The sequence below is a fragment of the Ochotona princeps genome, chromosome 9 (assembly GCF_030435755.1).
Source record: "Ochotona princeps isolate mOchPri1 chromosome 9, mOchPri1.hap1, whole genome shotgun sequence".
NCBI lineage: Eukaryota > Metazoa > Chordata > Mammalia > Lagomorpha > Ochotonidae > Ochotona > Ochotona princeps.
Window position 1 is genome coordinate 49,470,695 of NC_080840.1, and position 24,668 is coordinate 49,495,362.

The 24,668-nt window shown below is 37.3% G+C and overlaps 1 protein-coding gene across 1 annotated transcript in view; it reads left to right on the forward strand.

Annotated features, from left to right (window-relative positions):
* LOC101528881 (sodium/potassium transporting ATPase interacting 3) overlaps positions 1 to 24,668 on the forward strand; it is a 198,371-nt gene that overhangs the window by 39,954 nt on the left and 133,749 nt on the right. The window contains exon 2 of the mRNA XM_058668666.1: positions 11,438 to 11,635. Coding sequence (XP_058524649.1) covers positions 11,450 to 11,635 — 186 coding nt within the window. The 5' untranslated portion in view covers positions 11,438 to 11,449. The remainder of the gene's footprint in view (positions 1 to 11,437; positions 11,636 to 24,668) is intronic.

The following is a 24,668-nucleotide window of genomic DNA, read 5'->3' on the forward strand; positions in this document are numbered from 1 at the left end:
AATATACCATTGCCCAAAGCCAATTGTAGCACAAATCATCAAGTTATCTGGATTAACAAAAAAAATGGTACCATTTCCTGTATGACTCAGGAGGCCACTATTTCTTTCCTGGACAAAGGGTGGGAATTGAGAAAATAGAAATTGTTCTTTCCTCGAGTTATCTTGTTCACTGGTAAGGGGTTGGCATGTTTTCGGCTCCCTTAACATAACTGCACTTCTTCAGTTAAATGTGTTTTAAACATAATATGCATCTGAAACTACATTTTCCTCAAAAATTATTACTGCAGACCATGTAATAGCGTGCATGTGTCCTTGAGATGGTATAGAATCATGGGATGTAGGGAGCTGGAAGGATTTCTGCCCTTACTAAGTGCATACCATGCTCATGCGACATTTGCAGTTATTTGTTCATGATCTATTCTGTCCTCAAGTAAAATATCCCTGTCAGAATCACATAAAAGCTGAATAACTTTCCCCAAATAGAGACAGATATACTGTATCATGTAATCCTTTGCCAAAGATGGTCTCAGTTCTAAAATGTCAGAAAACTCTCTGGACTTTTAAATTGAAATTGAGTCTTTATGGAACTAGCCTAAAGTATCATAAAACTTCTACTTGGCACTTGATCTGAAGTTAGAGAATATCAAGCGGGTAAGTAAAAATTAAGTTCCTCAAGGATACACAGAGAACTAAATTTCTGCTATTTCCATTCTCCTTTGATTCAAAATTTTAAAAATCAGCCAAACGCCTGCTATACCAATCGAGATTCTTTCCCTTCCTGAGGTTAAGATGAATAGGATGCCAGACAGCTCATCAAGCCCCATTCACCAGAGCTATGAGTGCACCTTCCGCCAAATGTCACCTTTAGAAACATTGCCCTTTACGGAGGAGAAGATAGCCATGGAAAAAAATTAGAGTTTTAGTGGTACAATGGAGCAGAAAAGTTTTCTCTTGGAAGTTTCTGATCAATTTTTAAAGTACCAAAACTCCTCAAAAATGAGTGTCTTATTCTAAAAAAAGAAAGAGAGGGAAAAAAAACTTGACACCCACGACACACAGGAGTTACTGACAGGAGCATGTGCCACATAACCAAGTTTTGGCTCCTACACCATGCCTCTTAGTGCACAATGAAATCCTTGTTGACCACATGCCACTGAGACTTCTTAGTGATTTAGAGGATGCTCAAAGCAACAATCTGTACACTCTTCCAGCCTGTATGAACCACTTTCCACACAAATGACTGCAAGTCAGTTCTAAATGCCTTTGTTCTCCATTCTGAAATCTGTTTTAAGTTATATAGACTATGTAATTTTACAATATAGAGTGGCAGGAAATAATTAATTTTTTATTATTATGAATACTGAAAAATGACTGCACATGACTTTCTGTTCAAGAAATGGGAGAACATTTATGCTTTTACTGTCAGCAATCATGCAAAATAATAAGATTTTTTTCACAAATTTTAGTAAAACTGTTATATTCATAAGGAGGCAACCTATACTTTTGGAAGACTGCATGTTTAGATAAAGGAAAAAAATGGTGAAAATACAGAGGCACTTTTCCCTCTTACTGTTGTCACTCATGACATTGTAAAAGATGTAGCCGTAATAATCTAACCAGCATCCCTGGAAGATTTCACCTGGCAAGATAATGTAGATAATACTAGCATTATCTCCACCTGTAGGTAATGCTAACATTACTGCAAAGGTTGTAGTGTACATAGAGACGGATCTGCGAAAGATGAGGATTTTTTTCATTTTGGCTAATAAGATGTGTATTTATCCCATTGCTTCTATTAGCTTAGGTTAGCTAAGTATGCTTTGAGAGGGAAACAGATGTTTTGTGTGTAGAACTACATATCACCTGTAAAGAGAAAGAGCGTAAATGGACCATGTATCATGGAATTTCCCATGATACATGAATTGAAAGACTTCATATATCATTTAGAAAAGTTCAAACCAAATTAAAACATGAGGCAAAATGTTCCATTTCATTGAGGAAAATTAAAAACTATAGAATTACTCATAGCTAATAATAAGAAAATCATCTGCTTTCTAATATGAGCTAGTTAATGATTTAGAAGTGTTTGCGATCTAGGAAATAAATGGAAAAGATATCCCTCTTGCTGATACACAGATATCCCTTTTACTGATAACATTTAAAAATAAAAGAACCCATAGTGTCATTCTACCCAAAACAATTAAATAGTAACAAGAGTAAAATAAAACTATTTTATTTAGGTAATGATTTTGCGGCAGTTGCTTTTTATACACTCATGAACATTTTGCCTAGAATCACTTAGTGTTATTTAGATCAAGAGCTAATTTTGATGTGAATAATTTCTAAACTCGATAAAATGACATTTAGTCAAATGAGAAGATTCATTGAATCATGAAGAAAATCAATGCTGTCAAAAACATGTTGTCCACAATGGGAAAAATTTAGCCTCAGCTGGTCTCCAAAGAAAATGACAACTACATACACCTACACATATACATACACCCCACAATTTGTATGGTATCCTAAAAGCCATAATGAGTCAGGCAACAAGAATGAGCTAGCACATATCCCAGTACTACAGAGAAAGCTTGCCCAGGAGTTGGTTGTATTTGAGTCAATATCTGAAATTCCAGATCCCACAAGCTGCCTCCACCAAGTCCTGCAAAATGGCCACTCAACAACTGCAGATTGGCAGTGAGAACGCTGAACCTGCCAGAGACGTTTTCGCCACTCTCAAAGTGACAACAAATCAGACCTCTTCACAGACTTCATAGCAAAAGAGGCAATAAAGACAGAACTGTCTTGTGCAGAGAAATTTAAACTACTCCAGGACCTACATCCATGGGTCAAATCTATGCTTCTATTTATCCGGCTTCCTTTGATAAAGGAGCATCTTAAAGGATCAACTGGCTTTTCCTTTTGTTTTGTGGCTGCTTTGAGAAATTAGCTCATGTTAAAAAGTTTTTGTTTTCTCCCAAATAAGCCAGTATTTTCTACATAAACTTAAAAATAAGCACATATAGGGCCCGCAGTGTGGCCTAGCGGCTGAAGTCCTCGCCTTGAAAGCCCCGGGATCCCATATGGGCACCGGTTCTAATTCCGGCAGCTCCACTTCCCATCCAGCTCCCTGCTTGTGGACTGGAAAAGCAGTCGAGGACGGCCCAAAGCTTTGGAACCTGCACCCGCGTGGGAGACCTGGAGGAGGTTCCTGGTTCCCGGCTTCGGATTGGCGCGCACCGGCCCGTTGCGGCTCACTTGGGGAGTGAAACATTGGATGGAAGATCTTCCTCTCTGTCTCTCCTCCTCTCTGTATATCCGGCTTTCCAATAATAATAAAATCTTAAAAAAAAAAATAAGCACATATATTCTTCCCAGATGAAAAATTTAAAACAAATAGAAATAGAATTATGTTATATAAATTAAGTAAAATGTGCACATATATGTATTTCCATGTATTATTTATAAATACCTCAAGCTATAAATACAACACATTAATACCAGGATCCAACACAGAGGTAGCACAGTGCTATTGTCTCAAAGTCTTTGTTAGCGTAAAAACATACTACTATCATCAGATAATTATTAATTAACATAGAGAGAAGACAGTTGCTGAGTGGCCTGATAAGCAAATAAACTATAGGTCTTTATAACATCCACAGAATATAAATAGAATGTATGCTTATTTTTTAAGGTTTATTTATTTTTATTGGAAAGTCAGATATACGAGAGGAGGAAAGACCGAGAAAAAGATCTTCAGTCCAATGATTCACTCCCCAAGCGGCCACAAAGGCTGGAGCTGAGCCATTGTGAAACCAGGAACCCTGAGCTTGTTACAGATCTTCCATGTGAGTGCAGGGTCCCAAGGCTTAGTGCTGTCCTCAACTGCTTTCCCAGTTCACAAGCAGGGAGCTGGATGGGAAGCGGGACTGCTGGGATCCTGGTGCATTCAAGATGAGGACGTTAGCCACTAGGCCATTGAGCCAGGCCTATATGCTTATTTTTTTAATATACTTTTTTTAATTGGTTACATTGTATTATGTGACACAGTTTAATAGGCAGTGGGATTCCCCCACCCCTCCCCAAACCCCCCAGCACCCCCCATGGTGGACTCCTCCACCACATTGCGTTACCACAGTTCAAATTCAGCTGAGATTCTTTCATTGGAAGCATCTAGCAGGCATAAAGTCCAGCATGTTATTGTCCAGATAAGTTCATCATTTCCTTGGGGAGACCCTCTCTGGTCTGAAGGTAGAGCTGGTAGAGTGTTTCTGACATTTCAAGGATCTGAATTACTGCCATTCTCACCACTCCAAGCACAACGCGGTCTCTGGAAAATCCACTGATTGACATAGTCCATTATAGAGTCTCCATATGCCCAGTACTTACATTGCCAACACATAGCTGAGGTGGTTGATCGACCTGCTCTGTCCTCCGTCAACTGATGGTTAGTGTTCTGAGTCCCAAAGCTCGACTGGGGAAATCCCCACAGAGCCTTTCTCAGTGATGTTCCTGGACCAAACTCCTGTATGTACCGGCAAGAACTGAGCCCGTCACTGTCCATCGCCCTGATCAGCTGGTGGTTGCAGTTGCTGGGCTGGTTCTGTCTTCAGCCCCGCCTTCCATTGGAACCAATGGGTATCCGCAGTCCAGACTGGCTCTACCCAGTGGGGGCTGCCGTCCAGTTGGAGCGACCCACAATAACCCCACCAGACCTGCCCCCGCCCTGGTTTGCCAATATGTGTGTCCAGTCTATCCCACATCCCCTTCTGCTCTCATACATGTCGATGGGCATGAGAACCATGTCCCATCTAACCAGCTCAACTACCCAGCCCTCACAGATGTTGTTGGGCATCTCTGTCTAGCCACCTCAACCCCTGCCCTAGCTTTCGTGCCCTCCTATGGGGGTGGTAACCCAAGAGACAGGAGCCCACTGTTTCCCTCCCAGGCCACTCCCCCCCGGATTATGTAGTCTCCAGGTGGTTCTGTGGTTTAACTTGACAGAACCAGCCCCCAGCGCCAGCCTCTGCCAGCCGATGCCGCAGCTGAGCCCCAACAACCCTCACCCACTCTAATTGTAGATTGTACCAGTAGGAACAATCGGCCAGCCTGGTTCTTCCCTGATCTGGTCCACATGAGGTGCACAGGTGCAGTAGCCCTGCCTGGTCTGGTCTGCCCCCATCCCTGCCCACACTCTCCAGTGGGAGTAGCTGTTCAGCAAGGGGGCCACCCCTAATTCCCCTACAGGTTCTGCCCCCTCCCTTCCTGGCTCTCACATGTGCTGGTTGGGTGCTGTAGTCACATCTGGCACAGGCAACCTCACCTTGGCATTCCGTACTGTGAATAGCATTTGTAGACACATTGGTGCATTCAATAATGGCAACAGTATACCCTGAGTGTAAATATCTGTGAGTGTACATCATGCTGTTCTGGCAAGGATATTGCTGATGGTGACCTGTTGGCCTGAGACCCTTCTATTGAAGATTCTGCAACAAGTAGCTGGTTGTAAAATGAGAAATAGAGGATCAGAATAATCAATGACCATGTCTCACTGTGCAGACTGCGCTTCATGGTCAGCATCAGTGGCACAGAGCTAAGTGTGTATAGTTTCTGCAAAACTTGCGGAAAGAAATTTTTCAGAAAGCAATAGCAAATGACAGACGCCATTCAGCCAGTGTGTTAAGGATTGAAAGGAACCTTGCAAGCCAGCACTGTTACACTAACCCGTCATCTTTGCAGCCATGTGTTCCATTGCTAACCTAGCTTGAGCTACTTGCCTTGTATTTTCACAATTTCCTACTATTTGTCCAAGTAAGTTATCTTCTTTTTACTAATTTATTTTGTAACACAAACATTGTGTTTTATGCTGCATTCTCAAATATAGGAAATTTGTGAGGTGTTAGGTTTTCCCTTTTTAATGTTTAAAATCTAGGCCAGAAAGACATCAAAGTCATTCTCAAGCTTATGATACAATTGTAACACACAGTTGTGAAATTTAACCTTAGAAGATAATTTTGGTGCTATTGATGGAATTCATCACCTCATCACGCTTTCTATCAAATTATTTCTTTATATTACTACCACAACGTCTAATTGTTCATGTGGGTCTTCATTTCTTCGTAAGGGTTCCATCTCAGGAAACCAATGTTAAACAAATGCATATTCTTTGTTACTGTTAGTTTCTCCTAAGTCAATGTAATTTCCAGCCCAGCTGAAAATCCTGATTTAAAGGCAAGATTATGTTTCCCATACAGGTTCGACTCTCTGCCAACCTCCTTCCCTAATTATTTGCGCACCTTCCCACTTAGTTTAATTTTCTGATTCCATTCTCACTTGTTTTCACTTGGTAATGGCAGACACAGCATTTCCCCCTGAAACCCCATGAATTCCAAGATGAAAACTCTTTCACAAGACAGACTGACAAGAGAGAAATAAAAATAGCTGTTTATGGATGTTCAGACTTCTTATATTTGAAGAAACCCCTGAAAGTCAGTGGAAATGGAATGAGAGAATACAGTCATGTTGGTGCCAGAAGAACTTAGCAAGCATAGGAGTGTCATCAAAAATTTCTCCATGACGTATATTATGAGAAAAAACTACGTATGGAAAATAAAAGTTTTTTTGAAATCCCTTGTACATGAAATGCGCAGGGAATGAATTTCAGAATTTGGGGTTAAATGTCATATTCAATTAAAATGAAAAAAATAAGGCTGTGAAACTGGCCAGCTGGAGAACCACCAATAGTAGATAAAGGTTAGTCAATAAAGTTTACTATATACATTCCAGTGCTGCATTCTCTACAGCTGTGTAAGGACATAAGGCTCTATTGGGTGATCAGAGTTTGTTCTTCCTCTTGAAGAGAGGAGGACAGATGCATATGCAAACATATGTACTGCTTATAGACAAATATGTAGGGGTACAGAAATATTTACACACACATATGTATATATATATATATATATATATATATATATATATATATATATATATATCTTCTCCGTTGTCTGCAGTTCAAAATTGTCTTTTTACCAAAAAGATATTTTCACTGACAGTCTCTGCTGTCCTTCTCATACACTTTCATGAATATAAATGTATTGTTCATTTCTCTTTCTTTCAGAAGACAATAACAGACACTCCTCACCATGGTGTTGAGGATTTTCCTGCACACCTCCCCCCCCCCCAAAAAAAATGTTCTGCACCTTAATTGTCGACAAATATCTTGTTAGAGTTACAAGCCAATCTAGATTATCCTAAAATCTGCCAAGATCAGCAAAATTATATTTCAACACAATAAATGGCTAAATACTAAAATGAAATAGACACGAGACAGCTGAATAGTACCCTATAGCCATTTTAAGGTATATAGCAGCCGGTCCTATATATATACTAAAATTGAAATGTCAATGAGCTAATCATAGGATGTGGTTAAGAACTTGCATTTTTTTTAACATACTGGTTACTCAAAACCATGTCAATTCCATAATATTGCAAATTGCTGTTGATGTTATATTGGGACTCTTAATTGACTGGGATGATATTCTACCAGCTCTAACTTCAGACCAGAAATAGTCTCCCCAAGAAACTGTTCAACCCATCTGGACAATAAGTAGCTGGACTCTATGCTTGGTATATGTTTGCAAAGAAGGAATCTTGATTGAATTTGAACTGTAATACTGCATCAAGGTGGAGGAATCCACCAAGGGGGAGGGGAGGGGAGGAGTGGGGGGATTCCCAGAGCCTATGAAACTGTCACATAATGCAAAATAGTTAATTAAAAAAAAGAAGACAATAACAGAGCCATAAATCATGTCAGTTGTCAATTTTCTTTATTATGATATGTTTAATGATCACCAATATCACAATTCCAAGAATTAGAAGAGAAATGGCATTTGAGCTACTTGAAAGTTATCTTTACAATTACGTTGTTTATCTATAACTAAGCATTTTCCCATATATTTCAAAAATCCAGGCTTTGATGAACTACACACTTCAGTAAAATAAGTTATCTTCTTTGTTTACTTATTTACTATTCTTTATTAAAATAATTTTTTGTTAAATGTCCTTGTGTAGGAGAATTAATTATGCTACATATTTTTCTTTTTTAATATGTATAATCAAATACAAAAGAGAAATCGCTCACAAATTTAGTATAAAATTTTACAACACACTTATGAAATTTTATGCTATTAATTTCCTCAGATTTCAATATAGTCATTAAAAGAACGATAATTTATAAACATGTTATAGTTCAAGTAAGGTGAAAGTTCTGATGAGAGGTCTTATAAATCTAACAAACATATATCATTAATTCACAAATTATTTTATTTTGTCTCAAAAATTTTAGTCAAAGTCATATGAAATAAGCTTACAGTCTGCAACAAAGCAGATCACTGGGAACAGCTGCTCAGAGAATCAAATTGCTACAAAGTCTCAGGTCTTGCTAACTTATCCGGACCTAGAGGATCCTGGTAAGCTGGGAAATAATATACTTCTGGAGTGATCAAGATTAGCCTTAAGAGAGTAAATCTGATGAGTAGAAAAGGAGAAATCAGTGTGTATTTCTCATGTTTTCCTGCAGGTAAATTATCTTGTGTTAAGCTGAATTCAGGTGAAGCAATTATTTTGCTATAATACTTTCCCTTTAGAGGGTAACCGTAAACGATGCATGTCGCAAGCCAACAACCAAAAACTGAAGTATTTTATTAGCAATAAAATGTCATAACTGTGAAGGTAACTGAAGAGCAAACCAATGAAAATAACAAAAAAATGGAAAATGGTTTAATATTGATAAAACCAGAGACACACTTTCAATGGAATTCTGAAGTCCTTAAACAGAATATTTTAAAGCTTGTAGCAACTTTGTCCACTAACATTCATTCATGTGTTCAACGTCATAATTCCTTATCCTATGTACAACAGAGTAAAGGGGGCAGGTTTGCCCTATGCCCATGTGCAGGCAACTATACAGAGGTTATTTTCCATACCAATCAAAGATAAAAAAAAAACTTGAGGGCTTTCCATTTCCCACAAGTTTCTTTCAACTTTTCAGAGTCCTCAGTTTTAGGCACTTAGAAATATCCTAAGCTGCTGATGTCCTAAGCTGTCCTCAAAGGGACCTTGGAGTTCACAGGCAAGCATCAAATGGGCTGCACAGATAACCTCTGTGCTTGTTATAAAGAATTTTTGTAGTATTTGACGCAATAGGGGTCTCACCTCCATGGACCCTGCTTAGAGAGAATTCTGAGAGCACTCCGTGACTGCTCCTACATTCACAGCTACCTACAGTGCAGTGCTCAGGCCCAAGGTCCACCTAACCTCTCCATCCTCAGTCCTCTTCCTTTCTGCTACACAAGTACAGTTGTTATATTTAGTTTATTTGGAAGAGCTTGATTCCTTATCTATTTTTTCTAATGTTTATGATAACAAAGAAAGATATATTCGGTTCTCCACAGCTGATACTCCAAAAAGAAAATTTGAGTAGTCCATATGAGATACAGATATATGAATGTGAGTGTTCTAAAACATTGAAAACTCTTGGAAATATTTTAAACTTCAGATTTTGTAATATTTGCATATAAATAATGAGGTATCAGCGTGGAAAGCAAGCCTACACATGAAGCTCATTTATGTTTTATATATACCTTATACAGAATCCTGAAACCAAAGCCACACATTATGTGTAATGCACATGAGTTTTAACTGTAGTCTGTCTTATTGTGGTGTCACATCCGCACTGAAAAATTTTTTGGATTTTAGGGCCTTTATGATTCCAGTTTTTCAAATTAGAGATGCTCAATTTGTACTAAAAGACATCCCTTGAAAATCAAAATTCTTCTCATTTCCATTAGGAACTTTGAAAACATACTTTACATTTGATATGTGAAAATTAGGGATCATTTTCTTCGTTCCTTGAGTTGGACGTTAGTGGCACTTCCTGGCAATAAGTGAGGAGGAAAGGTCTCGTTCCCTTCAAGGGATGAGGAATACAGATACACCTAGTAATGTGAGGGAGAATCACATTGAAGCTCAAAGGGCAGACTGCTTTACCATGAGCTAGCTGTGCTACCCTGGGCAAAGTACACCTCTGTGCAAGTGACTCACCTCTGTTACTTCCTATGGTCTCTGGAATGAATTGTTGCATGATTGGTAGCTTAGCTCACAGAAATTTCTCTCACAGTTCTAGATGATAGAAATCTGAAATCTGTTTCATTGAACTAAACTCAAGGATCTGGAAAGATCTTGCCCCTCTGGAACTTCAGGGCTGGATCCTTTCTGGCCTGCTTCCATTTCTGGTGTCTACCAACAGCCCTTGGCAGGACTTACATCACCTCACTCCCTGTTTGGTCACAGAGCTTTATGTTTTCCTTCCATGTGTCTAATCTTCATGTGTTTCTTTCTGTAGACAATGTAGATGAGTGCATTTAGGGTCCACCTAGATAATCCTAATAAAATAGGATAATCTCATATCTTGATAAGATATAACCTAGATAAGATAATCTCATATCTCAATGCTGAGCACGGTTACAAAGTCCCTTATTACAGTATAGAATAATATCTTTAACATATTGGTTACTCATTACTATGTCAATTAATTCCATAATGATGTAAATTTTTGCTGATGGTATGTTGGAGCTTTCAATTGACTGGGATGATACTCTGCTGGCTCTGTCTTCAGACCAGAGAGGGTATACCTAAGAAGCCGTTGAACTTGACTGGACAATAAGATGTTGGACTCTATGTTTGGTATACGCTTGCAATGGGGGAATCTCAACTGAACTTGAGCTGTGGTTATGCAACAAGGTGGAGGAATCCACCATGGTGGGAGGGTTTGGGGAGGGGTGGGGAGAACCCAAGTATCTATGTAACTGTGTCACATAATACAATGTAATTAATGAAGTTAAATAATAAATAATTAAAAAAAAAAGACTTACCAAAAAAAAAAAAAGAATAAAATTCACCTGGATTAGCATTGTCTTTGGGGATGACAATTACTTAGCTGTTTATAAATAAGGCCAATAATAGTACCTATGTGGACATTAGAGTAAATATTATATTAAATTCACTTGTGTCAATGTCTAACATGCAATAAAGCACTCAATGAAAGTTAGCCAATGGCAGTGATGTCAATGGGGAGGCAGTAACAAGAAAATGCAATAAAATTGAAAACAAACAAAATAGTCTATTAATAAACATTCAGGAATGATCTTGTCTCTGAATTTTTAATGTATGCTTACCTACAGTATCAACATTATCCTAAAGTTTGTGTTTTAAGAATTTAAATGAGGGATACATATAAGCATTTTGGACTTTGTAACTTACTGTATGAAAACAAAATCATGTCAGCAGTTCCATTTATTCTGAAATCTTCATAAATTCATTGTGAAAAAATGTGATGTAATAAGATAATCTCCTTTTGCTCTCTTGTCTCCCGCCCACCCAGGATACTGATCTAATGACTTTCAACATCTCTGTACATCGGTCATGGTGGAGGGAGCATGGGCCTGGTTGTGTCCGAAAAGTGCTGCCTCCCACAGCCCACGGCATGATGGACGATTACACCTACGTGTCAGTCACGGACTGCCTTGTCGACTTCCAGTATCTGGAGGTCATCCACAGTGCAGTGCAAATACTTCTCTCTGTAAGTGTGACTTCTGTGTTATTATCTCATTGGATCTTTTAGCGGCATGTTGTGTCTAAACTTTCTCTACCTACCTGGTAAACAGTGCTACAAATGAACAGAAAATTTTGATAGTGAAAATAGCAGCAATTATTTTATCACAAGTTATACTTCATGACAGGATACATCATTTTCTTCTTGGTATCCAGACAGCTTAGTTTTGGTTGCTGTAGTTTCTAGCTTGAGGCACTATATAAACACCATTGAATGATAGTATCATCATGCTTTAGAAGTGGCTAGTATGGGTCCAGTGTGGTAGCCTAGGCTAAAGTCCTCACCTTATACTCGCCAGGATCCCCTATGAATGCCGGTCATAGTCCCGGCAGCCTTGCTTCCCATCGCTGCTCTACACCTTGGAACTCTGCACCTGTGCTGGAGACCCAGAAAGAAGCTTCTGGCACCTGGCTTTGGGTCAGTTGAGTTCCAGCCATTGTAACCACTTGCAAAATGAATGGTATTTGCATATAAACAACGTACAGCATTTTCTACATAAATCAATAATTTTTTCAAATGGTTAGACATAATAGCAACTGCCAATCAATAATAAACAAATACATAAATAAGCAACTAGATTATTAAAAGTGTCCATCAGTGAAGAACATATTGAGATTATTTCTAGAAAGACTGTTGAGACATCCTTGCTATGTGCACATAATTTATGACTATGTAACTGATCACTCTAAATACAATTATTTAAAACAACATCACTTTGTCATATGGTGCTCAATAGATAAATAAGTGAGGTAGGACTCTGTGGCATAATTCTCTTCCTCCATACAATGCTGGTGAGAGTCACTCAAGGACTGAAACTGCCAAGGATGACTCATTCACAAGTGTAGTACAGGCTATTGGTTTCTATACTCTACCGCATGAATTTTCTCTGCAGAAATGTTAGCAAACTTTATTCTAGCAAAACAGTTACATTCTAAAAGAAGAAGGTCCAACATGCAAGAATTTATCAAGCCTGTCTTCAAGTTATTCTGGCTGTTGTCCAACTGATGATAGCAAGTTACTCTGTCAACCCAAAGTCAGTGTAGGAGGGACTATACAAGGTGATTACAATTAGAGAGGATTCAACTTAGGGCCACCAGTGTTGCAGTCTTAACTACTTTTGTCAATATATCAATTATTTAGTTTACATGTGTCAAGCTCTAAAATGATGTTCAGCAGCAAATTTGAGTTGCAATTTTCCATGCAAATTGATGGTTATAATAAAAATAAGCAAAAGGGGTTTACGATTCTAATGCAAAAAAAGCATATACTTACACTGAATTTAAATAACAGGATTATACATCAGTGCCAAGGAATTTCCTTTCAGACATGCAACAAGAAATATGACCATTCTAGGTTTCTATAATCCTATTTAGAGCTACAAATATAATAAGCACTATTTGCTAGCATCCATTTATCAGATCTTTTTCTGTGATGTTTCTTAATCTAGAAGTTACATTGAAAACTGTGTTAAGTATATGTGTTTATAAAGTATAGAGGCAAATTTTGTTTGGAACATTATTAGTCTATTTTACAGTAAAAAAAACTCTACTGCTATGTACTATCTTCTAAAGTTCTTATTTACATTTTGACATTAAGTTGTTATCTAGATCATTTCATCCTTGTCTTTATAAAATACTTGCTTATTTTTTTATTTGAAAAGCATAATTATAGAGAGAGGCAAGGAATTAGAGAGAGAGAGAGAGAGAGAGAGAGAGAGAGAGAGACATCTTCCATCTGCTGACTCATTCTCAATGACCACAACAACTTGGCCTGCACCAGGCTGAAGCCAGGAATCTGAAACTCCACCAGGACCTCCCACATGATGGCAGGGGCCCCAACTCTTGGGCTGTAATCCACTCTTGTCCTGGCATATTGGTCTAGAGTTGGATCAGAAGTGGAGCAGTGTGATAGCATAGTGGCTACATCTTCGTCTTGCAAATGCAGGGATCCCATTTGGGTGCCAGTTCACATCCCAGCTGCTCCACTTCTGATCCAGCTCCTTACTTATGACCTAGGAAAGCAATAGAGGATGTCCCAAAGCCTTGGGACTCTACACCTGCTCGGGAAACCTGGAGGAGGCTTCTGGCCCTGGCCATCGCAGTCACTTGAGGAGTGAATCAGTGAAAATAAAATCTTTTTCTCTTTCTTTCTGTAATCTGAGTTTCCAATAAAAATACAATAAATCTTTTTTTGAAAGTAGAGGTGCAGCATCCAGGATAGGAAGCTGCATTGATATGCGGTATTGGTGTTGCAGGTGGTGGCCCATCTACCTGCGCTATAATGCTGGCCCCAGATAATCTTTCTTTTAGCCTATTTATAGTACATTGTATAGTGCTTTGTGTAATTATGGTATGATGTGCAAGTCTTCGTAATGCAACAAAATGCTATGGAATAAAAAAATATATGTGTTTCCCCCATAGTAACTTCAACTTTAATGAATACCAAGATGAAAGCATTTCTCAAGCAGTGTCATGAAAAAAACATGTTCTACACATACACATGTGTGTCTCACTTACATATATGTGTTATCACCTAAAAGTATCTGTCACTTCAAATGAATTCCCTGACATAACAATTTATTGAGCACTCAAACTTGCCCATATGTATCTGTAGTCCTGACTTTACTATTCAGCCTTCAGGAAATAGAAGAATCACAGTTCTCTGAATTTTCTGGATAATACATCTGCAAGACAGTAGTTTCAATGCTCTGCATTTTTATTTGTTTTTATGTGGGAAACAAAAACACAGAGTCACTGCAGAAGAGAGAGGGGGAATATGACCGCCAGCTCTCATTCATTGACTCATCTTAGTACCCACAAGGAATTGCAATGGGCTAGCCTTGTGAAGGAGCTGGTGGTTCCATGGAGGCCTTTGTGTGACAGAAATCCAACTCTTGGAGCTGTCACCACTTCTTACAGCTCTGCACAGATAGGAATTAAGAGTTGGGATCATAGCAGAATATTAAACCCAGATACTGTAATGCAGGATGTAGGTAACATAACCAACATCTTTAACTGTTAGAACAAATGTCTAGCTCCCATATTGCCCCTTATCGTTAAAATTAAAAATGTATTGAAATTGTTTCACAACTATGAAATTGCAATAGTTTCCCATTATGTGCAAGGATATATTATAAGGCCCTCAGTGAATGAATGGCTGAAACCTTGGGTGGTACTGAATCTGCCTATAATATGTTTTACTTACACAGAGAAAATATGATAATGTTTAATTTACAATAATATTTAATTTACAAATTAAGTACAGTAAGAAACTAACAAGACCTGCAGGTTTAACCAACCTCGGAAAATGTTTTATTCTTTTTCTCAAGAATTTTCTCTTTTCTACTTCAATGGAATAATTTATAGTTCCTCTTTGGTTCATCCAAATTGCCAACATTATCTTACAGTTTGGTCATTCCAACCCTTCTGTTAAGATGCTAACCCAGAGGGCAACAGCTAACTAATGAGTGGATAGCCCACACTGCATGGATACACCAGGTAAGAGACAATTTATCCCCTGCTGAGACGGAACAAAGCAGCTCCAGATTTCATTTAACTGTTTTTCAGAAACACATGCAATTTAAAACTCACATTTTTTAATTCCTGGAATTTTCCACTTTATATTTTCCAAGGAGTTTGATCACAAATAACTGAACCCACAAAATTAAAAAGTGCAGGTGAAATAATACTGTGTATTTTGTTGTTATGGTTGATTTGATATGGGTTTCTTGTGTTTTATGTGGTTATGTTTGCTATCGTCAGAATAGAGAGTATTTGGAAGACTTATTCATGAACTAGCTCTACTGGTGAACTGAACAACTGTCTTATCCTTAAGAGTAGAACTTGGACCTGGGAAACAGGAATCTCTGGCCATAAACATTCCTCTGGGATTGCATACAAGCTTGATGGAAACAAACAAAAATAACAGATCTCAGAAAAGGCGGTAATGGGCAGGGTTACATTTGAAAAATCACATGGAGTTGTGGCACACTATGCCCCTAGTCCTGTGCTCCAGTACAGAACTCCAGCTGCTGCCAGCCCCGCTATGGCTGTGGTGCATATCACGGTGAGTCCCCTTCATTCCTGAGCCCTTAGCTGGAGCCAGACAAGGAGTGCCAGCATGAAAAGATTGATGTGGCCCCCAATCACATTCCAATCCTATAGCAGGGATCCCTCCAAAGTGAAGATAAGCACAGAATACAAAGTAACAGTAGTAACAACAATAGCAACAGTAATAAAACCAACAATAAGCAATAATTATAAGGCTGTAGAGAGTATGAGCATAAGAACAAAATATACCTCACACAACAAGTGAGGAAAGTAGACTTACAGCCAGCATCCAGCAGTGTGGTCCTCCAAGTCCTACCTCTCCAGCCTCACAGACCCTGCCTTGCCTCAGATAGTCACCTGCAGGATGGTCAATAACTTTCTAAATTGCTCTTCAACCTCTGATTCTGATCTGTCTGTCCTGCATGTCTTTGCTCACAGGGAGACAATTTCAAAGTGAAAATCTCATCTCTCCCTTCCTATTGCATCATTCTTCAATGACACCCATAGCCTTGAGGATGAAACTCAGATATGACAACCTGTCATCTGACAGCCTTAGGACACACACGCTGCCAGATTCACCTGTAGTGCCCACTACTGCCACTTACAGAGCCCGCCTTGCCATTTCCTCAGAGCCTGGTGGGCTCTCCAGGCCCCACCATTCTGGCACTTGACCATAAACAGCACTACTCACATGGCTCTCCCTCTCCACAGCTGCAGCTCTTCACACAAATGGCTGTGTGTATTAGGAGACATCCTCCCCCCCACCCCCGTGTCATTCCCACCAAAAAATCCAGGACTGACAGTTTTTTTAGGCAATTAGTTTAATTAATTAGGTGATGTAGTTTCTTAGTTCAAAACCAGAAAAATACACACAATGGAAATGTCCCTTTCATTATCTCTGTTGAGGTTTATTCATAATGATTTTCTTTGTTACCCAACAGACACAGTTGCTTGGGTTCTTTAGATTTTTACACAAGATACCAAAGTGTCCATGTAAAAACAAAGAAATATGACTACCTATACTTTTTGCTCCTGACAAAAAGAAACACATATTAGGAAGTCTTCTGGAACCTTCCTTTAAAAATTTGCATAGGTTGGAAATATTTTTGTAACAGCACACCAGACTATTAAACAACAGCCTCTCATTTGTCGGACACTTGGGCTATCAGTATGATCCAAATATAGCAATAATTTTGGGCCAAGCCTGTGTGTGTGCCATAATATATCTTATGATACATTAGCTATCAAAAGATGTTTGTATAATACAAGAGTATTTTGAAAAGTTTGTAGAAATCTGCATTAAAAGATGAATTTGTTTTGATACAAACTTATTTTTAAACATATGTATATGCTAAATATTGTAAAAGTTCATGGAAAATGTGAATTATGAAAGAATTGTGCATAGGCTTCAGGATTCTCTTGCACCAACATAAACATCTTTTAAATACATTTCCCTGCTAATGCCTCAAAGCCCCCTCATATAAACAAATATATAGGTATATTGGGTTATATAGTATATATTAATTATGCTTATTTACTGGTAAACACAATGTTGTGAAAGGACTGCATAGGAATATCACTGAGAGCATTATTGCTCTAGCACAGACTATATAACATTCCTGGGAGATGAACACACTGTGTTTGTAATCATTGAGTCTCTGGTCATGTTATAATTTTGAAAGCTCATTGTATTATGGGAAATTCTGTGCTTTTTCACTTGTATTTTATAGTCCTAGTAGCTAGCAGAATAATCCGCATAAATGTTTGTTGAATGACCATAAGAATAACAAACAAGAGATTCCAAAGTGAGAAATGAATTTAAGTAGGACTCCAAAGAATAAAAGAAAGTAGAAATGAGTAGAGAAACAAAATACACACACACATACCAGAGTGAAGTTGTTTCCCAACGGGGAAGTCTAGAATACACAGTTTTTAGCACTCAAAGCACTGTATCTTCTTGTTGCTGCGACTACAGCTGCTCTCTGCTTCCCTGGTCCTGTCTGGGCTGGTGCTTCTTTCAAAGGCAAACAGATCCAACCTGGAGGTACTTAATCCACTGAATTATCATGCACGATACCATTTCTTAAATAAAAACGGCTTTCATAATATTTTCTATATGCCACAACCGTAATAAATTCCCATTCTTATAATTGAGTCTTACCTAGTGCATTTAAATTTGTCTCATTCTAATTTTCCAGAATTCTCTCTTTCACTAAGCCTCACAAGAGCATCTGAATGACAGAATATATTTTCACATTATCATGAAAATTGTGTTACTACAATGAAGTATGGAATGAAGCAGCTGCCTAGAGATTAGAAATACAGTCCCCAAAATATGATTTTTGTTTCTCATTGATAATTAGCATTATACCTAGCCTAGAGCATCAATTCATCCATGAGTGTTGAGTAAGTTATAACACATACTTTCTGGAACATGTATTGATGTTGTCTATGAGTAACTATCTAGAAACCATGCTTCTAAATTATTTCTAAAGCACATTCTCTTTGGGCTTCTGAGGATACCCAGATGCTAAGAGAAGGAAAATCTATATGTTCACCCATCATGATCCCATCCATGAATTTGTTTTCCATGTGTTCTTTATTGAAAGAGTGGTTTCACTAGTTTAAACAATCTCAGTTGTATTTCTCCTATTATTGAGGGAATCAGAATAATTTCCAGGAAAAATAAGAAAGCATGTCTAGTTGAATGGCAAGCCCTGAACTATCCAAATTTTCAAATCAAATGCTCTTCTTAGAAATTTTACACGAAAGATTTTAAGATATATCCTTTTCCTGATTCTGCTTCTGGACTGGTTTAGTTTTTGTATACCGTGCCAGAGCATGTCAGATCCACTTTTATGTACTTTACCTTCATCCACTCATTCCGAAACCATTCACATAGTGCTACGTGACAGAATAGGGGGATGCTGAGTGAATGATTTAGAAATAAATGTTTTCATTTAGAAATAACTTTAAAAAACCAAAGGTTTATCCTCATGTACTTTCTGCAAAATTTGATCTTTTGTAGAGAGAATGTACGTGTTTTTAATTGACTCTTGTTGTGTAAAACTATCTTTTCAGTCTGGTAGTCATTTTAACCTATAGCTAACGATGAAGTCTTCCAGCATCTAATAGACACTGAATTACTCAACGCAAACCATCAATGAAACTAATTTTGTTGTTTCTAGTATGTCTGCAAACCTACAGTCAAAATGCTGGTCCTGATTAATTACTAAACATGTTTCAGATTTTAACTACTAGTAATTTTTGTAGTAGATATGTTCTCTATTTAAGCTTATATGACACTGATGCTTATAAAGACCTGAAATCATAGTTCACTCAACAGGTATATCTGAATCCTAACAACTTTACTGATCAGGTATACTCGCTTCTGAACACAGATTCCATTGAAAGCCTTTTGAGCATTGTTGATAAGACAATTTTTTTTTCTCAGCTACAAACTTGTCTCAACACCTTGTTGATCAAATAAACAATTATTTGCCTGAGAAGAGATGAAAAGATATTTACTTCATTCACTGAGGATTGAACTAAATGCAGTGACCAGAGATGCTGGATACAGAAGCATAGATCTGAATCTTTAACACTTTTATGCAGCACCTAGTTGTTCCAACTTTGTTACATGCAGAAGTCATCTACTTCATATAAAATAGATTTCATGGGAAAAAATGGTAATTGTTGGAAGAATGTAGGGCAGGAGAGGATGCAAACATTTTTTTTTACTTATATCAGCAAATGAAAGTCCCAGCAAGAAAAAAAAAAAAAAAACAGCCTGATGTATTTAACATTTTACTAACGTTGAAATTTAACTATTCTGTTAAAAGCACTTTGTAAACATCTAATTTTAGGTCCCTTTCAGTTGTCATTAGGTAGAACTATTGGCAGCTCGGGATCTTGGTAAATGGTTCCTTGATTATCTAAACGATATGAAAGCAGAATTGTGTACAAAAAGCCAAACCAGTTCAGAAGCAGAAACAGGAAAATTATATATACTAGTATCTGTAGCATTAAATTTCTAGAATGAGCATATGATTTGAAAATATGGACAGTCTGGGGCTTGAAGGTCAACTAGACATGATTTTTAATTTTTCCTGGAAACTATTCTGATTCCTGCCATAACAGATTCAATACAATTGAGCCTTTACCATGAGTTAAAGCGTTATATTTAGCTTAAAGTGGTATATCCAAATAGAAATAGAAAAAAAACACGACCAATGTTCCTTAGGAATATGGACAAAGACTATAAACAATAAAAATCTTAAGATGTCAATTTCACTCATACGCATTACACATCTCTAAGAGTTCTGTTATATTAGTTGCCACGAAACAGAGAAAACAGATGATAATTGTCTTTATGAATTGGTTTGTTTTCTTTGAAGATTTATCTATTTTATTGGAAAGTCATATATAGAGAGAGGAGAGACAGAGAGGAAGATCTTCCATCCCACAATTCACTCCCAAAATGGCCACAACAGCTAGAACTGAGCCAATCCAAAGCCAAGAACCTGGAGCTTCTCCCACATGGAAGCATTGTCCCAAGGATTTGGGCCAACCTTGACTTTTTCCAGGTCACAAGCAGGGAACTGAATGGGAATCGAGCTTAGAACTGGCACCCATATGGGATCCTGGCACATGCAATGCAAGGACTTTAGCCACTAGGCTACTGTGTCAGGTCCAAACTGGTTTATTTCAATGAACATGGTGCTTTCCAATTGTGTCCATTGGTTGCAAAATACAAATTGTCATTATTTTTTTATGGCTCAGTAATAATCCATGGTTCATAAATATCATGTTTTCTTCTCAATTGCTGCTTATATATTCCATACATAAACTATTGTGAGTTAGGTGCTATAAACATAAGGGTGCAGATACCTCTTTATGCTGATATCATTTCATAAGTAAGTTCCCAGGAATAGGATGACTGGGTCATAAATTCTATCTGTCTTCATATTTGTGAGGAATCACCATTCAGTGTTCCATAATGGTTGCGCTAGTTACAGTCTGACTGTGGGTTAAGGTAGAGTTTTTCCTGTATCCCTTGCACTTACCATGATTTGGATTTTTGGATGATAGCCAAACCAACTGGGGTAAGGTAAAACACCATTGCTTCTATTTGCATTTCCTTGATGGCTAGTTGTCTTAAGGATATCTTTCATGCTTTGTATTTCATTCTTTTGAAAAAGTCTGTCTGTGTCTTTAGCACATTTCCTAACTGGATTGTTTCGTGTTCCTGAGCTTTCTGAACTCCTTAAATATGTTAGCCCTTTATCAATTGGATACTTGCAAACATGTTCTAACACTCCATTGGTTGCCTCTTTAGTTTGTTGAGTGTGACCTTGCTGTGTAGAAGCTTTTTAGCATCATGCAATCCCTGCTGTCTAACTTTGCTTTTATTGCCTGCACACTTGGAGTGTTATTCTTTGCCTACGCCACTGTATATAATGTTTCCTGTTATGTTTTCCTATGATAAATTGGCTGCTTCAGGTTTTAGGTTTAAATCCTTGGTCCTCTGTGTGTTGATTTTTGTATGGGGTGTAAGTAAGGTAGGGATCTTCTGTCACACTTTTGCATGCACAGATTCAATATTTTCAATTTCATTTACTGATGACACTGTCTTCTTCAGGGAATGATTTTAACTTGTTTTCAAAAGATTAATTGATTATAAATGCATGAGTTAATTTCTGGGGTTTCTGATCTGTTCCATTGAAACGTGACGAAATTTTAAGGAAAAGCTATGAAATATTAGGTAGAAAGAATTAAAAATTATCATTAAAATTTTACAACCCTCTGTGAAGTGAGAGGGGGAACAAAGAGATATTTGGAAGAGACAAGGGAATTTTTGTATCTTTAGAACAGTTGAAGGAAAAAATTGGATTAAATTTGAATTTGGACACTTCAGAAAGTTTGACCACAGTCTCTAATTTAATCCTTCTTAGGTACATACGCATATTTAGAACCTAGTTAACCGCAACAATGAAATTACCTACTCTTGCTCTTTAAATCAGAATATCCCCTATTGTTATAATAAAGGAACAGATTAGGGAATTTACAGATAAAATTATTCCAAAGATTTCACAGTTTTAATATTAATTTTTGACAACTTGAATTTCTTATTTACATATTACTCAGAACCAAGCAATAAGCTTGTTAATTACCCACTTAAAATGTGGTCCCTGGAGATTCATAAAAGGTACATAATATTCTGGCATTCTAGTATTATTGATGAGTCTTGGTTACTAATATTCTTTTTTCCATGACATGTAAAACAAAGAAGACATAATGACAGATTTCCAGGACAAATACTACATGAAAATATAAATAGCAGACTTAACAGTTAGACCATCAAGATTGCTATCTGAGTGATTAATTTTCTTATCAATATTTCTTTTTATGAAAAACTTATTCCGTATAATGCTTTACAATTTAATTACAGAGAGGCTTCAGGGAAAGGACTGTTCCAGATACCTAAATATTGAAGGCTAGTCTTAAGGGCTGAAATTTGCTAAATCTTAAAGTTAATTAGTAAAGGTGGAGACCAATTGAATACTCTACATAAGGGGAGTAATATAATTAGCCAAGTGCCTAAGGTAGCAAAGTTGGATAAAAGCTGTAGATTTGAATCTAAGATGTAGAATTGGGAGAGACACCTCCAGGCTGGTGAAAACTGACATGCCAGAAGGAGCTAGAACAACAGGAAAGAAGCAGAACCAAGACACCCATGGGATCAAAACAAAATCAGGAGAATCTTGTCATCAAACATTAGGGAAAGAAATGAAAAATAAAATGTCAAAGGCTTAGAGACCAGGTAACAATTAAAATTGTGATTGTATTACAGGAAGGGAGAAATAATAAACAGAAGGCCACTGGGTGGTGTACTTAAAATTATTTCATCCAATCCATCAAATAATGAAAATTAAAAGGGTTAATTTTAACTGAGGATGAGGGTAAAAGAATGGTTTCTGGCACTCAAGAGCCCATGCTGACATTTACAAGCAAGAAGCCTTTAGACCTGCTCTGAGGGTCAATGGATGACTGACACCGAATTGCCAATACTGTGCATAGCTTAGCTCTTTATAGGTACAGCATCCTACTATAATTAATAACTACTCCTTGTTCCTATTCCTCGCAGTAGGCTTGTTCTACAATGAAAAAAAAAAAAAAACTAACTTTTGTTCATCTTTCTTTAACCCAAAAAGGAGAGTGTCTTGGACAAAACTAAGCATGCTATTTGTAAAGACTCAAAAGTTTACAATCGAAATATTGAGCAAAAGTTCACAAGTCAGAGGCAACATCTAAGACTCATTCACATGTATTCTCTGATTAACATGAAAAAGTGTTTACTTACCACAACTGCCAAGCCAATGGCTGAAAATCGATCATCTTTTCATTGTGGCTTAAAGCAGCTAGTACAGTGTCATCCATTCACATCTGACTTAAAGTTGCTAACAGGAAAGCTACATGGACATGGTGTTCTTCATGTAAAGAGCTTTTTCATTTTAAATTTATTAAATGTTTGCTATGCATAATTAATAGCTACTAGCAAATATGATTTGAAAATCTGTCAAATAATCAAACACAAACCATTAAAATCTTCAGCACACACAACATTTAGTAAATTAACTGAACTAATCCAAATAAACAGAGAACTGTTGCAAGGTTTGGCTGTGAAGCATTCTAATGGTGATAATAATAAGATTCATGGTCATCATTTACTGAACATATTACCTGGGTTTGGCTTTCTCCTTTGAAGTGCTGTCCTGCATTATCTTCTTGGGAGTTACACAAAGTGGGCTTTATGCTTTTTAATTTGTATATGATGAAATTCAGACATAAAGAAAGCACATATTATTAATCTCGGTTTTCTTTTCTTTCTTTATTTAATGATACAGGTCCATAGGCTCTGGAATTCCCCTTCCTTCTCCCCAAAGCCCCAACCCCCACAGATTTCACCTATATAATAGTGTAGTCCTTCATTAATAATCTTAAATCCATTCTTATGCATTTTAAGTGTAGCCTGACACTGTAGGTGTGGATAATGGCAGATAGTCCAGCATCCTATTGTCAAGATATAGTGAACAGTTTCATTGGGAGTCCATCTTTGATGTGGAAATAGAGATGCATACTGCATTGTATCCCCACATCTGGATGTAATACTCTCCTTAATACAGTTACTACACATCCCCTTACTTGAAAAGCCATAAATCAAAGTCAACAACAGGAATAAAAATAGAAAATATACACTATGAAGTTATAGAACAAGCTACTGAACAACCAATGTGTGGCTGAAGCAGTGAAAGAAGAAAATCAAAAATCTTCTTGAAGTAAACCATGCTACTGTGCGACATGAGTCAGTGAGGAAATTAGTAAGAAAAATAAAAATTTTTTTGAATTAATGAAAATAAAAACAAAAATATCAAATCCACTGAGATACAGCAAAACCAAAAAATATCCTGAAGAATAAAAATCAAACTGGAAGCATCACAGTTCCGAACCTCAAGACATATTACAGAGCAGTGGTCATCAAAACACTCTGATACTGAAGCAGAGAAGATGATCAATGGAACAGAATAGATACTTTACAACAGAGCCCACACATGTACAGTCAATTAATCTTCAACAAGAGAACTGGAAATAATCCAGGGGAAAAGTCTAGTTTCTTCGACAAATGCTGTTGGGACAATTGGATAGCAGCCTGTAGAACTAATAAGCAAGACCCCCACCTTACACAAAGATCAACTATAATGGCTCAAGGACCTAAATCTGCACCCAGAAACCATCAAATAAATTGCATCATTTTCTTAAAGAAGGTTTGATTTTCGTATTTATTTCTCCAAGTACACATTCATTATTTAGTAGCATGTTATGTAACTTCATCTTGTAAATTTTCTGTTTTTCTTCCTGTTGTTGAGTTTCATTTATGGCTTTTCATGTAA